At 42.9% G+C, this 17,403-nt stretch overlaps 1 protein-coding gene across 1 annotated transcript; it reads right to left on the bottom strand.

The window, feature by feature from the left end:
- Positions 1-3,070: 3,070 nt before the first annotated feature.
- On the bottom strand, positions 3,071-3,700 carry MYCFIDRAFT_85447 (uncharacterized protein; the record flags this gene model as incomplete). The annotated part of the gene is made up of 1 exon (XM_007928597.1): positions 3,071-3,700. The coding sequence occupies one exon, from the start codon at positions 3,698-3,700 to the stop codon at positions 3,071-3,073; it is 630 nt and encodes a 209-aa protein (XP_007926788.1).
- Between the last annotated feature and the right edge of the window lie 13,703 nt (positions 3,701-17,403).

A 17,403-nucleotide genomic window follows, 5' to 3' on the forward strand; every position in this document is an offset into this window, starting at 1 on the left:
TTCTAGCCGGGTGCCTATTTCTTTAATACTTAAAGCCTAGCCTTAATAAGCTTTGCTCGCTAGCTCTATAGCAACATATGCCCCCCTAGCATCTAGGAGCCGAAGGCATTACGGATATAGACTATAAATAGGTAGAAGTTATTGTCGGACGTTTTATAGGTCGCATCGAAGAGAAATAACTGTATATAGACAGTTAGTCGTTACTATCGAAATTTATATGTTAGGAAGAAAGCCGGAAAGCTAATGCCTAAGGCACTACTAGCTAGGAAACGGGAACCTATATCTCTAGCAACACTACTATTTAGTAACTTACGCTACTAGTCGGCCTACTATATAACACCCTTATACTAGAATGCCTCTATACGGATAGAGAGGGCCTTATAGGAAAGTCCTACGCCTGTTATATCGTCTGTAAGAGGGCCGAAATAACGATTAAGGTTGTCTAGCTATAATCGAATATTGCCCTTCTTAGTTAGGGACACCCTCTTTATATTCTTCTTTATAGACTACTTTACAATATCTTTCTTTGCACGGTGCGCTCTAATAATAGCAAGAAGACCTGCATTAGTACCCTCCTTTAGTAGGTAGAATATATAAGCCGTTTTATAGTTATACTAATCTATTAGGTATTCGATAACAACCTAGAGGCTATTACTAGAAGCCCTTACATCCTATAGCTAGTCTAGTTAGCTTTGTAATACGACTTAATCTACTATATTAACCTTACTATATAGTCTATCGTATAACTATAGATATTGTTATTACTATACGCCGAATCGCGGCCTCCTTGAGCGATCTTATAGCTATAAGGCTCCTTGTCCGCCTTCTAATCGAATACCGCGATTATAGCTATCGACGCGTCGTATAGGTCCTTATAAAACTCTACCTTATAGATACTAATACCTAGCTCTCGATTGCGATTAAAGTTACGCCGATAACGATAGTAGTATATCGTCCGCTACGACAACCTATCCTTATAACGAGCGCCCTTATGTTTCTCCTAGAAGTTAGTTATAAAGGGCTATACCTATTTAAACTATTCTTTCGGTATAAAGGAGCCTTAGGTTAACGGACTAAATAGCGAATAGCGTAGTTAATAGGTTATAGAAATAGGGATAAGATAAGCTATATTAAAGAGCTAGATTAAAGAGCTAGATTAAAGAGCTAGATTAAAGAGCTAAATTAAAGAGCTAGATTAAAGAGCTAGATTAAATAAGTTAACAAGTATTATAGTAACAATAGACAGCTATAGCAACTTTAGCAACACCTCCTATATAGAAAATAGGCCCTATACTATTAGGTTTCGACGATATGAAGTTAGAGACCCTAGCATCCGCGGAATGCCTATTTTAGCTAGTAATATTAACACTTCTTAGATCCGGTTATCTACGAAGGAATGCCTCGGAAATTATATATGGGGCTAATCGGCCGGGCACTAAAATCTTCTGACAACTGCTTATAATTATTGATTTGTTTCGTGCGGGCCGTTGGTGGGAAGTTGGAAGGAGATCATTTTAGTATGTAAAACGTTACTCGGTAAGAAGGAGAGGAGAGGTGAGGAGAAGGCTGGATCTTGTTCTTTCAACGCGACTTCACGCTCACTACTTTCGTTTGATCGCACTTCACTCTTTCGTATTCTGCACTGGGCATCGTTGCTCCCCACGCTCATTTATCCACCAACAAGAACAAGATCCAGAACCAGCACCAAAGCCAAACCCCAGAATCAATCATAATTCTCCAACACAAACTATCGTCGCGTCGCTCCATTTTCGCGAATACAATCGGAAGTCGACATCTCGAATCCTACATACCGGCGACCATCTACATTCCACACCCCAAAAGCAACCACATCCAGAGTTTAAACTCCAAACAACCCACCCTCCACCTCACGCGCAAAAACCTCAACCCACTCACCCCGTCCACCATGGCCGGCGTCCGCGATCCCGCCTTCTGGAAACGTTTCTCCACGGCAGTCCATCTGGACGAAGAACAAGCCGCATCAGGATTAAAACATCAGTACGTCAATCTTCCCTCCCACTCCTCTTTCTTTCGCGCGTATGTTCTGACTCGCGTTTTGTAGGGACTCCTGGCTCGACCGGCAAAACAAAAAAAAGTCCCGTCGAAGTTGTATTTGTTGGTTTTTTTGGTTGAGTTTTTTCGTGCTGGTTGCGGGGGTTGTGGGGGTTATACTTTGGATGTTGGGGAGTGGGATGTTGGGGAATAATGGTGGGGGGAAGGGGGATGCGAGTAGCGATTAATTAGAAGAGAGAGGGAGGATACATGAGGAGGAGAATGAGGGGATGGGAGTTGGATGTGCTGGGATGGGAGAAAAAGGCGATGAGAGTTGGATGAGTGTGATACGGACAGAATACAGCGGTCCTCAGCAGAACCGGAATGTATAGATTCTATGACTTGATGAAAAAGATAACAACAGCAAATAGCGAAGCAGCGAGACAGCGAGACAGCGCAGGGGAATGGATTACCTGGACTGTAAATAGAGCTGAAAGTGAGCGTGATAACTGCAATACTTGAGATCTTTCATTTTAGGTGACTACTTGCTTCTCCCCGATGCGGAGGAGACTCGTGCCAGTCCCGGCTTTCGCTCTTGGAGAATGCTGTACTCTGCTGTACTCTGCTGATATGCCATCTGGGCGCGCCTGTTTGCGCGATGAAGCAGAGGCGCGACACCTCCAGACTCGGCCCACCTCCACCTCCATCGAGTATATGGGCAAGCAGCGACACCTCCAGACTCGGCCCACCTCCACCTCCATCGAGTATATGGGCAAGCAGCGAGTAGAAAGCTCAGCGCGCCGGCTACAGCAGACGCGTAGCATGATATCTGCGCCTCCCATGCTCGTGCATCTTCGCCCTGGCACACTTTACTGAAGCGCGTCCAAGCGAGAAATGCCATCTCCGTAGTCTTCTCCCATTGCCTGTGATACCGCGCGTCCTCCTCAGCATCGCCGCAGTCTCATGCTCTTGCCGTTCTGGTCGTAAGCTCTCTCGCCCGTGACGCGTAAATTCTGGCAAGCAAATTCTGCGCGCCTCTGCCATCAATCTCCAACCCCCTCTAATACCTCGGATTGGCCGGCTCAGGCGAAGGACTCCTCGTCACAGACCTCGGATCGCGTCCCCTCTCCCTCAACCACTTCTTCGTAGCAAGTTCCAGCTCCCTCTCCAACTCCGGACTGGGCTCCTTCCGATGAATGAAATTACAAAACCCACCCCTCACACACCCCTCCCCAGAATTCAACCTACAACACGCCTCCCGAAAATCCGTCACCGGACTCAACTCACAATAAATCGGCCGCGCCGCATACCACCTCGAATTCAACGCATCGCAAGCCTTCTGCGCCGACTCCTCATACTTGAACCGCGCATACACATTCCCAATCAGATGATCGTTGTTATTATCGCACACGACCACCTCTTCGATTTCTCCGAATTTGCACATCTCGCACCAGAAGTCTTCGTAGAAGGCGTCGAAGTGGTTTTGGAGCTGTTGCGGGTTCATGCGTGATTTGTTGTCGTAGGCGGGGTTTTGGTAGAGGTTGGGGAGGAGGATGGTTTGCGAGTAGGAGGGTTTGACGTGTTTGCGTGAGCAGCGGTCGCCGTGGCGGCAGGCGCCGATTTTGTAGTAGAAACTGCAGTTTACTTTGTCTTGTTCTGTGCCGAAGATGGAGGCGAGGTAGTTCGCCATGGTGGGTGGATGGGTATCGCGGGTGTTTTGGTTTGAGAGGGATGCGCGCGCGAGGAGGGATTTGGGTTGGTGTGGCTGTTGAGATGTTGTTGTGTGGAAGTTGGAGTTGTGGCAGATGCATATCTAAAATTTCAATAATATGATAACTCAACAAAAGTTGGGGCCCCTTTAGGCTTAGTGCGGCTCAAAACGGGCTAACCGCGGCCTCTAATTAGTGGACGCGAGGAACGTTAATACCTTAGCGATTCGGAAGGGCGTAGATATCGTAGTATATACCGTAACGAGCTATAACTTCGATAGTAGTCTCGAAAAGGGCGTTATCGTCGTATATACCTTATCTAGCGGTATTTACTCGAAGCGGTATACTCGATCGCGCTAGTAGCCTTACGGGAAGCGTAATTTAGTACATACGACCGGTACCGAGGCCCTACTATCGCGAGCTCCGCTATTAGGGTCTTATAAATATAATACTATCGACTCTCTTAGTCGCTATCGTAGCTCTATCGACCTCTATAGCCTTCGAGAAGCTATACGAAATTACGGTATCCTTCGCTCGTAAGTCTTAAAGAAGGCGCGCGTCGCGTATATAACTATAGTAGCTATATATAACGCGCCTATATCTAGAGATATAACGACTTTAGTAAACGCGCGGTTATTAATTACTACTATAATAACCTAATATCGCGATCGACTATTATAGACTCTACTAGAACCGACTTCGATCTAACTCCCCTAGCCGCTAGGTACTTATTCGCGTTATACTAGTATAGATCTAACGAGGGCCCGCTACTAACTATCTATCGTAGTCTCTCGAGGCCTACTACAATACTCGCGAAGACGTACGCTTAAGATTATAGTCTTAAAGGGTCCGAGGTATAGAAAGCTATAGTAAGTAGTATAGTAGCGGTCGTACCCCGATATAGCGGCTAATAATTCTAGTACGAGGAGGTTTACGGTACTCGATAGGAATTACTATAAGAGTCGGTAGTTTTCTTTACGAAGATATAGTAAGACTCGCTACTACTTAGCCCGCTATAGAGGATTCTCGATCTACGGCGGTTCGGCTTATTTCCTTCGTTTAGTATCGTCCCTCGGAAGCTAGACTTTAGGTAGATATTCGAATCGTAGCTAGTAGAAGGATCGACTATCGCGAAGCCTCTTAAGGTGTTTTATATCGCTACTAGCCTTTTCTATAACAACGTCGCCGATAAGGCGGCTATAAAGGTTCTCGAGATCTAGCATTAATTCGATACGATATCTAGCTATAGTATTAGCGTCGCCTTACTCTTAGAGAGTACTACTCGCGATTAAGAATAGACGGTATAGCTCCTAGCCCTATTTAGCGATAAGTACGCTAAGATAACCTACTTCTTAGACTATTTCCGGCTCCTCTATAATAGTATAGGCTTCGACTAGGTAGCGATATAGAGTTGTCTTTTAACTATATATAGCGCTCCTGTCCGGCGAAAGCCTTTATTATTATTATTCGGTCTCGCCCCGCTAGAGGAGTATTATAGCAAGTCGAGCGTTATAATAAACTAAGGTATAGGTAATCGTAGTACTAAGCGTAAGGGAGAATATAGTATTTAGGGAGGTTACGGAAGGAAATCTGCGATAATCTTAGTATATTTGTTATAATTTTTAGCGTGCTATCTGCTTAACAGACATCTTTTTATATCCCTCGATATAATATAAATTTATAGCTCTAGAAGATATATCTTACCGGATTATATCGCTAGAGGTAAACGACGAGCTCCTTCGCCTTAACTTAAGTCCTTAACGACTTCGTTCGTACTAATACCTCCCTAGCGACGATGCCGACGTTATAGTAGTAGGATCTAAGCTAGAGTAGTAAGCGTAAGGTCGCGTATTCGTCGTCGCGCCGTAAGAGGCTGTTATTATTATCGTAGGTCGCTTTATATCGTCGCTTTATATCGTCGCTTTATACCTATTAGCTAGTACAGGCTTAGCGCGCGGCGACGGTTACGCACATAAATAGTAATATTACGGCGTTACGCGTCGTCTAAATATTACTACTATAATAACTAACATAGCGACTACCCCTACGTAGCTACATCTACCTCCTTCTAGTTATCGATATTACTAGTAGCGACCTCGACAAAGGCGCCCCTCCTATATAGTCTTAGCTACTATAGCCCTCCCTAATAGTAAGTCTCTAGCGTATCGGTCGCCGTACGCTACTTTCGCTAATATCGAGCTATAGAGATAGACGTTCTACGTAGTATACCGTAGCGAGCCTTTTAATATTAGGAATTAAATCGCGCTATAGCCGAGATTAAGTACCTCCGCGCTTCTATACGACTTCGCTAATAGCTCGCTATAGGCCGGGCCCTAGTATATTAAGAAGCGCTATAAGATATATATAAGCTAGTTACTAAGGAGGTATTACGCCGCGTACGCGAGAACCGTAATATAGACAAGAAGGACGGCTTCTCTTATAAACCTCTATACTATAGCGTTATAGATTACCGGCCGTCTAGGTATATATCGAGATTAGTATCTCTAGTTACAAATAAGATCTACTAGCGGACGGAGTCTTAGGACGAAGAATACGTAGTACGTATTCTCGTATATCGTCTAGTATATAGTAGTAGAAAGCTAACTCCTATAGATCTCTATACCTAAGTAGTCGTAAGACAAGTACCTAGACGGTAACCTTAACGTTGTTACTACTTAGGCGTAACGGGAAGAGCAAATAGAAGGGTCTATCGTCTACGTTAATCTAGATACGAATACTAATAGGCTCGACGAACTCGACGAGTTCGAGCTAATACTATACCTCTAAAAGTCTAACTCGCTATTTCCTCGGCATTGTCGCTAGATATATCCGTCGCGTACCCTAAGAATATAGCGCTTTTGCTAACCGGTTCTAGATCGAATTCGCGTAGATAAAGCTTACTACTATATAGCCGTTTAGTATAGATCGCTTTATCGTCGTTCCTCTATACGCGTATCCTACTATAATAAGCCGAACGGATAGTACCTTCGTATAGAGGGTCCTAGTTAGGTACGACCTGCGGTTATTAGAGGAAATCTATCTTCCTAGCGCTATCGATGCTTTGCTATAATATAACTAACCCTTCGACTTCCCGCAAAACGATAGCTATATTAAATACTACGACTTCTTCGACGTAGAGGCAGGAAGGGACTTCGATATAAAAAGGAGGCTATAGTTAGTATAGAATACTACTAATTTCGGCTATACTTGAATCGATACGGACGACGCGATAGCAATCCTCGATATAGGGCGTAGGAATAGAGAGTTTTATCGTCTAGAGATATATATACGAACGGGAGAGTAGTACGTTTCCTTAGGACTACTATAAGTACGGTGCTCGCGCCCTAGAGATAGACGCTATCGTAACTTAGAAAGAAGGCGGAGGAGCCTAAGTATAGTATCGTAGGTAGAGTAATCTATCTCCTTTAGTCTACAAACTTTCTATACTTATTGTCGTCTCTAGGCTATAATTTGCTCTTACGCGATATCTTCGATAGCGTAGCGACGCGTAGGGTGCATTTAAAGCTATATCTCGTTCTTACTACGCGTAAAGATAATACGCTCTCTAAATAGGCGGCGGTACCGGACAAGTTAGAGGCCCTAGATAGACCGATACGTTTAGTTTTAGTCTCTATCTCGTCTTAGTATAGATAAGAAAGCACGTACCTTAGAAGGCTAGGGTTTTTTTTTTATATATATAAAGTTCTAGTATCCCTAAAATACGCGGCCGCTCCCGCTTAGCGCGGCAGCTCCCGGATATAGGGAAAATTACGTATAGGAACTCTAGAATTCGCGGCTATAGCCGGCCGCCTTACGCGAGCGTAAAAGGATAGCTAATAGAGGATTCGAACCTCTAATACTAAAAGTTATACCCTCGCTAGTCGCTACCCCGTATCTCTATAAGGACTACGAGCGAATAACTCTTACTATCTAGAACCAATCTAATTAGCTAGAGGGTTATAGAATATAGATAATTATATAAATTAAAAAAAAAAGTTGTAGCTAATAAGGGAATTAAACCCCCTATCCGGACGATCTAGTAGATCGTAGATCGCCTTATACTAATTTTACCGTATCCTTAAAGGTACGGTCGGCTAATATATTTAAGCGAATATAGTTCGGTATCTCGCTAACTAGGGCTAGCTTTAAATAACTAGCGAGGGTATAACCTTTAGGACTACCTAATTAGCTAGAGGTCTCTATTTACGTAGCGGCTATAAGCGTCCCCGCTCGCTTAGCTCCGGTTACGTATTAGAAAGCCGCTCCTATCCGACCTCGCCTTTCTTCGCTATAGGAGTATATATAGTATTAGTAGAGAGTAAATAAAGGATTAGCGGAGACGACGCGAGGAGCGGGCGAGGTTTAGGAGAGGGACTCCCTTTTCGCTATTAGGATAGCGCGGATCGATACGTCTTACTAGCATTTCGCGACGCCGAAAGCGTAAGTAGTAAATAGACGACTAGCGGAGACGACGCGAAGAGTAGGCGAGGTTTAGAAGAGGGACTCCCTTTTCGCTATTAGGATAGCGCAGATCGATACGTCTTACTAGCATTTCGCGACGCTAAAAGACTAAAGAGTAAATAGAGGATTAGCGGCGTACGCGGTCGATACAATTTTCGCGGCGGTAGCGAGTATAGGAGAGGAGAGTAAAACATATAGTTAGATACGGGCGATAGTAAGGATAGGACTATTTTTATTTTATTTCTACCGATTTAGGTACTACCGGAATCGCGATATCTTTAGATACGGCCGTTAATTACCTCTAAACTCTAGCTCGTTAATAGCCTTTAGGTATACGTCGCTAACTCCCTACTTCTATAATATCTTAGGTTACTAGTCTATATATCTAAAGCTAGCCTTATTCTACGCCTTCTCTAATATCTAGTAAAGGACGGAAACTAATACTACTACTACTACTAGTAGTAATAGTATAGGCTACCGAGGGTAACATAACCTATAGTAATATAGGTAGCTATGTTTAGTATAATAGGATAATAAGACGGTTGCTTAGGCTAATAACTAGAGCCCTGCAATATAGGCATTATAGAAGTGTAATATAAACAATGTACTATACGAGGTTAGTGCTCTATCTATAATATAGAAGGAGGCCTCTTATATAGGCTTAAAACTTAGCCTAGGTATATAGGGCCGGTTACTAGCTAATATCCCTCCCTTTCTTTATATCTAACTAGATACGCTTTATATTGCGCGCTTAAAACAAACAAACAGTTATATAGGGCACCTTAGGTATCCTTAGCTAGGCTATTTTTTACAAACTCCTAATAACACCCCCGGGGTAGCATTGTTCCTAGAATCTATTAATATACAAAAACAATCCTAAGCAATTAGTCTATTATGCCGACTTACTGCTGCTTTAACGCGCCGTAATCCTTACTAGCAATAACCTTATCTACTAGTCGGCTCTCGAAATCTCCTCTGTATACGTTAAAGCTGTTAGCACCGAAGTACTGTCCCTTATAGAGAGCTTAATTAACGAGGAGGTTAGTAGCCTTTTCCTTCGTAGTATTCTCCTAATCGTATAGATATTCCTTAAGTCTCTCGTTATTAAGCTAGAGGATCTATTTAACTTCGTTCTAAACAACGTAACTTAACTAAGGAATCCTACTAACTAGGGCGTCGGAGATGCAACTAAGGCCTTCGACTAAGATAGCGGTAGGAAAGGGGAACGGTACGAAGGTGTTCGAACCTAGAAGGGCGGTTAGAGTGCGGTGCGCCTTAGTAACCTTAGCGACGGTTAAGTTGTCGTAACTCTCAATCTTAGTACCGTTAATAACGCGAGAGTAGCCTAGGTTAATTAATATACGGTTGCTTTTAGTCTTTAGGTTACTATATAGTAGGTATAGTATCTAAATAGAGACTTCGTATTCCTTTAGAGGGTTGAGGATCTACTCCGCTTTGCGCCCCTTACTATTAGGCTAACTATCGAATATATAGTCGAGGTCGTCGCCGGTAAGGTACTTGTTAGTAAGCTTGCCGATCTTGCTTAGCGGAACTAGGCTACGAGCCTTAAGCTTCTTAACCTAGTTCGTAAAGACCTCGGGCTAATATATACCTTCGACAATAGTAGAGTAGCTAGTCTTATCCTTAGATATAAGACAGACCTTAATACGTAGGTAACTAGTACCCTCGCTAGCTACGAGCTTAACTATATCTTATCCGAGACGAGTAGACTCCTTAGAAGGACAGTTTTCGTAAGTACCGCTAATTTTAAAGAACTTAGTAGGCTTAGGGACGGAGATAAGCTCGTATACGTAATTAGGTCGAAGGGCGATAGCTAAGAGCTATAGGGTAGGGTGCTAGCGGACGATTTAGTTGCTTACACTATAAGTTTAAAAGGCATTGCGGCCTTCTTACTTAGACTTAGGCATATTACGCATATACTAAAGGTATATCTTAAACTCTTCCTATATTAGGTCGATAAGGAAAGGAAGATATACTCTACGAGGCTCTTGTAACTAACTAAAGACTTAAGGGAAGATAGTATTACTAGTCTAGCGAAAGCGATCGAAGGAGGTACCTTAGCTAAGAATACCGGTAACGAACTTACTCTAGCGATCTGTTAGCGTAAGGGCGCGAGTAATAGTACTAGTAGGGTTAAACGCGTAGAGTTCTAGAGATGTCGGGGCGGCAATAGGGCGTCTAGGAAACTAGTTAGTATAGGCCTAATTAGCCTTAAGGGTAGCGAAGGCGTCTTAATTAGGAACCTCGCGACTAATCTTTAATAGGCGACCGACGAGGACACTCGCCTTAGCACTAGTATAGAGACTACAGACCTTAGCGGCCTTCTTAACATAGTTAGCGTATATAGAGAACGGCTCTTCTCCTAGCTTACTAAGGTCGTCGAGCTATTAATAGATAGAGAGGGTAGTAGGAGCTTCGCCTATTACGGCTTTAGGAACTATATCGATGTCGGTAATAAGGTACGCGATAGAGTCGCCCTTATAAGAACTATAAATATTCTTAGTTAATAGGATCGGCGAGAGGCCTCTATTTCTACGTTCGCTAAAGGAGCCTTCGGAGGAGACATCTTCTAGTAGTATATCTAGCATATTAATATCTAAGTTACTATAGTTAGTACTATAGTTAGTACTATAGTCGGTACTAGAAGGAGTGCTATACTTCTTAGTAGCTTTGCGGAGGGCCTAGCGAGTATACAATGCCTTCTTACGCGCTGCTTCGGCCTTAGCGCGCTCGTCTTAAACTTCTTAAGGGACCTTACGGTTACGGGTCGAGCGACGATCTTTAGCCTATATCTCCGTAGCGAGCGCGAGACTAGCAGCCGTATCGGCCTCCGTTTCTAGGCGAAGAGCCTTGCGTTTAGGAACATTAACGATAGGAGCCTCTTAACCTTTAACAATAAAGCCTGTACTATTAATACGATAGCCCTTCTCCTTTAGTAGATCCTTAGTTGTCTATACGTTAAGATCGACCTAGACAATTGTATCGTAGTGCTTCTTCTAGTAGGCTATCGTAAAGTTGTTAAGCGTAAAGGACAGGTTAAGTAACTACTTGCCTACCTTCTTACTAGCGGTAGATATACGATAGATTATAGTACGGGAAAGATACTCGGCGCCTTAACGACGGACCTTGTACTTGTTAACGAACGAAGAAACCTACTTAGTACGCTCTTATCTACTATAGGCGAAGTTAATAAGACTCTTAGGAAGACTGCTTAGTCCTCCCTAATGTTCGAAGGCCTAGTCGAGGGTCTTAAAGCGTAAACGAATCTAGGTGCCGGTAGTCTCGAGGCTATAGACGATAGGAAAGGCTTATTTAATATCTATATCGTTAAGAACCTCGCGCTTAAAGATACGCTTACCGATAGACTAACGTAAGTTATTTATACCGTACGTAACTAAGATAGTAGCCTTCTTAATATTCCTATCGATAACGCGTAGTAGGGTACGAGCGTTCTAGATCTTCTCTTAAGGATCTTTAAGGGCGGTAACGATCTAGAAGTAGTGCTCGAGGCTAGTTATAGCAGCTAAGGCGCTATCGGATAGGGCTTCGATCGGGACTAGGGCGGCTAGGCTTAAGTTAATAGAGGCAGGTAGGTCGTTACTACTACTAGCGCCTAGCGGATTCGGGGCGCCGGAAGACATAGTCGACCGAAGTAGAAGTAGGTTGTAAACGAGTTTGCAAGTGTGTTCGTTGCTTAATAATAATAATTAAAGGGTTTAGATAGAAGGGGGGGGTAGTTAGGCGGTAGCGAGTTAGTTAGTAATCGAGTAGAAGAAGGAGCTTAGGAAGCTCGCTTTAAATATAGTACGAAGGTAACGTAGTCCGTATGTTCCGCGCTAGTAAAGCAAACGGATAACGGCTATATATAAAAATAAAGCTATATACGAGACTTCTTTATTATTAGGGTAGGCTAAAGTTTAACAATCGACCTAGCTAATTGCTAGTAGCGACTATGCGCCTTTATTAACCTTTAGCTATTGTAGATCCTCGCGTACTCGAAATATAACTAGTTAGTTCGAGTCCTTAGCAGAAATCTATAGTAGTAAAGCTAGCGGGACTAATAATACCCCCGGGATAGCATTAGCTTTTCTCTAGAGATACTCGGTAACGAGGAGCAAGTCGCCTAGGCCTAGCGTAGCTAATTCGTCGGTATATTGGCCTATAGCACTGCCGTTATAGATGTAGCATTACCTTTTATATTAGCAAGCACGTAAAGGTAGTAGTCCGTACGTTTACCTTCTTCCTACTTCTAAACACTAAGCTTAACAGCCTAAGGTCCCTATTCTTAGAGGCTATAGGCCTAGGTTGCTATATCTATCTAAGAGCTAGGAAGGGAGAGGGATCCTCCCTTTCTTAGTATCCTATGTAACTAGTACTAATTAGGGTAGGAACATCCTCTAGTAGAGTATCTTATTATCCTTATTACTTAAGGATAGTTGCTAGAGTCCGGGAATCTAGAGGGAAGTAGTCCTAGAAGGGTAGAGGGGTTAGGTTCGGCTATCTTCCTAATGCTACCCCTAGGGTATTATTAGGAAAACACGCCTCGTATAGTTCTATCTAAGGAAACAAGAGCGAAGGAATAAAGTTATAGCAATATTAATCGAAGGTAAAGGCAAAAGCAAAAGACAATAATAAGATAAGCTAAAAGCAATAAACGAGAGTATAAACATTAGTAGGAACAGATAATAGGTAAGGACTAAAGGTATAGGGCGGCACTGCATTAATAGCGCGGAGAACGATTAATAAGAGCAAGGAAGCAACGTAGTAGAGGCAGGTAGAGACAAGGAAGAGCAAGCAATCATTTAGTCTCGGGATCTAGCTATAATTCTAGGCGGTCTTCGTCGCTAGACTAGTCGAGTTCCTCCTCGGAGTTAGAGTTAGATAGCTAGAAATCTAGTTTACTATCGGAATTAACATCGGAAATGCTCTACGCGCAATTAATACGTATATAACCCTCCCTTTGTTTATAAGTTATTCCTAATAGCTTACTAAGACGTATCTAGGGATACGTATAGTTGTTAGGTAGAATAGGATCTATAATCGCGGTAGGATCCTCCTCTCGATAGGCATCTAAGGTCGGTAGAGGGTCTATAGAGGCATTAACTTCCTCCTCGGTTAGGGGAGGGCGGGTAGGCTCTCTTAATTCGACGATCTTCTTTAGGTTAGCCCGGGGGTGCGAGTACTTTAAGGTAGTACTATTAAGTTCCTAAAGTCGGTACGTAGAACTATCGTAAAGGACCTCCTATACTCTATAAGGCCCTTTCTATTTAAAGGCTAGCTTATAGGAGTAACTATATTCTAACTCGGACCGGTATAGGAGAACTATATCGCTAACCTTTAGAGGCTCCTAATTAATAGCATTATAGTTATTAAAATACTACTTAGCCTCTTTACAAAGGCGACGTTGCCGAGCAAGTCCCTTCTAAGAAGTAGTCGTTATATCCTTAAGAGCCTTAGCGCGTAGGGCAAGGAGATCTACTCTAGTACGAATAGACCCCTAGTCGTAAACGCTATACGTACGGTAGGACAACTTAATAGGAAGAACGGCGTCCCTCCTAATTATAAGCTCTGCTAGCGTAAGTCTAGTCGTATCGACAATAGTAGTTCGATCCGCCTAGAGAAGGGCTAGGACTCGAGTAGATATAGGAACCGACCTGTCCCCTCTATTAGTTATCTTAGACAAGGTATTAATTAAAGAACGATAACTACGTTTAATAATAGCATTCGACTAGGGATAGTATAGGGAGATGCGAACGTTTTTCGCCCTATACGAAACAAGCAGTACTTGAACTTCTTTAGCTATATTGTTCGTAGCGTTGTCTAAGATAATCTCGTAAGGTGTTCCCTAGCGGCAAAACAGATCTTTAAACAGGAAGGTAGCTATATTACGAGCATTAATAGCGCCGTAGCCCTTATAGAAATAATAGGCCTCCGGCTATCGAGAAAGACTCTCTCGAATAATATATAAGCTGTTATTACGACTAAGATAAACCCTATCGCTATACTATCGCTCTCCGACTAATTAGGCAGTAGGAATACGTAGCTCTCCTAGACGCCGGTAGCTATTCCTAAAATTGCACTTAGGACAGCTCTTATAGTAGCGGGAGACGTTAGCCTATACGCCGTCCTACTAGTAGCGCCGACAAAGGATATCGAAGGTACCCTCCGCCGCCTAGTAGCCGAGCTTATTGTAAACAGAACGAAGGATCTCTTATCGGGCTGCTAGGTCGTTAATAATACGCTAGAGGGGTATATTAACTATCGCTTGTCGCTAAAGGATTCGATCTTTAACTAGGAATCGTCGAGAATAGCGAATAACCCGACGGTATTAACTCTTTAATAGGCTAGGCGCTTTCTTCGCATAGGTTAGGAAGTAGGCGATATAATAGGAGTCGTCGGAGTAGACCCTATTAAGGATATTATCCCTCTCTAGTTTATTTGCCTTAGCTTTATCCTAGTCGTTATCGTTAGTAGTAGGGTTCTCGTCGGGCTAGTTACTAGGTTAGTTGCTAGGTTAGTCGTCGGTAGCAGGCCTAGCGATCGCTAGTATAGCATTAATATAGAAGGTAGCGAAGAAGGTGCGGTTAATAACCGCGTCGATATCTTCTTCTTCTATTATTTCGGCAATGTCTTCTTCTATAGTAGGCCTCCTAGAAAGGCTATCTAGTCTAGTGTGCTTCTTCCTAAGAACGTAGAAGACGTCGAAGTCAAACAAATAGATCTAGGCAACCTACCGAGCTATCGTAGAGTTAGGTAGGTCGGAGGCTATACGGTTAAGCTAATAGACTAGCGTCTAAGTATCGATTTCTAGACGAAAGAATATACTAAAGAGCTATAGCCGGAACTTCTTTAGAGCCTTATAGACTCTAAGACATTCTCGCTTGCTAGTATCGTATCGGGCCTCGATCGGTTTCTATAGCCCGGAGTTATACCTAATAGGATAACGTAAGGATAGCTCCTTACGGTTATACTATATTAGTATCTCGCTATAGCCTTCCCCGCTCGAGTCGATAGCAACAATTATTAAACCCGCACCTTCTAAGTAGTTAATAGACGTAAGTGTAGGTGCGCTAACGAGTGCCTTAGTTACCTTGTCCTTAGCCGCTTAGTAAACGGGGGTCTATTCGAACTTAGTATCCTTCTTAAGTAAGGCGTATAAGGGCTTATATACTAAAGCAAAGTTCTCGACCTAGATGCGGAAGTATAAGACTACTCTAAGCTAGGTTCGGATATCCTTCTAATAGGTAGGATCTAGCTAGGACACTATCTTTAGGACCCGTGCATTATTAGGATAGCGGCCGTTTTTATCGGTTATAAACCCGACAATATTTATTCGTTTATATAGGAGCTAAAGCTTTTCCCTATATACCGTTAGATTAGCTCGCTCTAGGTCGCAGAGGACGCTATCGAGGTTCCGGATATATTCGAGAAAGAACCTACGGATGCTAGGCTCTACTTCTTTATTGTCGTACCTAGTTTTAGGGCCTTTAATACCGATATCGTCGAGGAAAGGCATCGCTATATAGGAGATATAGGCCGCGAGGACTTGGTTTATAATGCGAACGAACTAGGCTACTAAGTTAGTTGCCCCTTAAGGAAGGGTAGTTTGTCTATATAGCCTAAGAGGTATCTCGAAACTAGTAAGGTCGCGGCTATTAGGGTAAAGAGGAATCTAGTCGTAGCCCGAGAAAACGTTAACTAGTAAGGCTACAATACAGTTAGTAAAGGCTTCCGAGAACCTATTAGTCTCCGGAGGAAGGTTAGTATCTCTAATCGTAACTACGTTAAACTTTTGTATAGCGTTAATTAGGCGGTACTTCTTTAGTTCCCTAGGAGCTGTCTTCTTCTAAACTAGGAAGTATAGATTGCGATACGAGGCATAGGAAGGTTCTAAGGTACTAGCCTTTATACGCTATCGTATTATGTCCTTAACTATACCTCGTAGGCTTAGGTTTAGCTTAAAACCTAGGTAGGCCTAAGGCTTATATTCGATTATTCGGATCTTCTATAGAGGGGCAACCTCCGGGTTAATCCTGCCTAGGTAAGTAAAGTTATATACTAATACGGCTTCGCGATTATGTAGAAGCTTATATAGCAGGTTAAGTTTAAGATCCGAAAGCTCTATACTAGGTTTAATCTTCGCAAGCCTCTCCGGTATTAGCCTTAAACCCCTAGGAATAGTAGAGAACTTTTTAGTAATATATCTCTAATCGTACGGACTATCCCTAGGTAGCAATGTTGCTTCCTAATTAAGACACTTTTATCGCTAGTTAGGATTCCCGCTAGGATTCGACCTATCGGTAATGTGTACGCTGCCTTTTATAGGCTTAATCTTATTAGCTACCCTCTTATATAGGGTATAGACACTAATCGATTGTCGAACCCGAGCTCTCTCTCTTTGTCGTTAGGCTTAGAGATTAGCGTAATAAAACAGCGCGTAAACTTCCTTAGAAGTCTCCTTAAGTCGATAGGTATATAACTAGTAGTCCTAATTTATAATGCCGGCGAAAACGTTAGATTCGTAATAACACCCCTAGGGTAGTATTAGACTCGCGTTCTAATTAGTTAGTTCGGGTAGGCCCGCGTCCGGTAGTAATGCCTCCGGCGACGATATATAAGATAGCATTATTACCTTAACTCGGGCATTAGGTATAGGTAGTCGTAGTATTATACTCGCTATCGCTTCGAGTACTCGTCTTCTTAGTATAGATCCTAGAAACTTGCCTTAACGTATAGAGCGGCGCACTTCTAGAAATAACCTATTTAAGCTATACTAACTTATAGCGCAGATTACCGGTCTTACAACCGCGCCGTAGCGTTTCCCGAAGACCGTCTAGAAGTAGTAAGGATATCCTCGTAGGACTTGTAGCTAGTGTTGCCGATATAACTAGTAAATACGACTCGGTTGCCCTTCTAGTTAGTAATAGTTCCCTCCTAGGAGCTATCGTCGCAGTTGCGCTAGATACTACGAGTTATACGAGACTATAGTCGACTTAGAATAATTAGCGTGTTTAGGTCGGCGGCAATCTAGAAGGTAAAGGAAAAGCATATACCGAAGGCGTCTACTATAACATTATAGTAGGTACCTACTAGCGCAACCTCCCTATTTACTCCCTATATACCAAGGGAAATGTCTCTGTTTATCGGTAGCCTAAGTTGTTTAGCCTAACGCTTACTTATAATAAGTAACTCTAAACTATTA

The sequence above is a fragment of the Pseudocercospora fijiensis genome (genome assembly GCF_000340215.1).
Source record: "Pseudocercospora fijiensis CIRAD86 unplaced genomic scaffold MYCFIscaffold_4, whole genome shotgun sequence".
NCBI lineage: Eukaryota > Fungi > Ascomycota > Dothideomycetes > Mycosphaerellales > Mycosphaerellaceae > Pseudocercospora > Pseudocercospora fijiensis.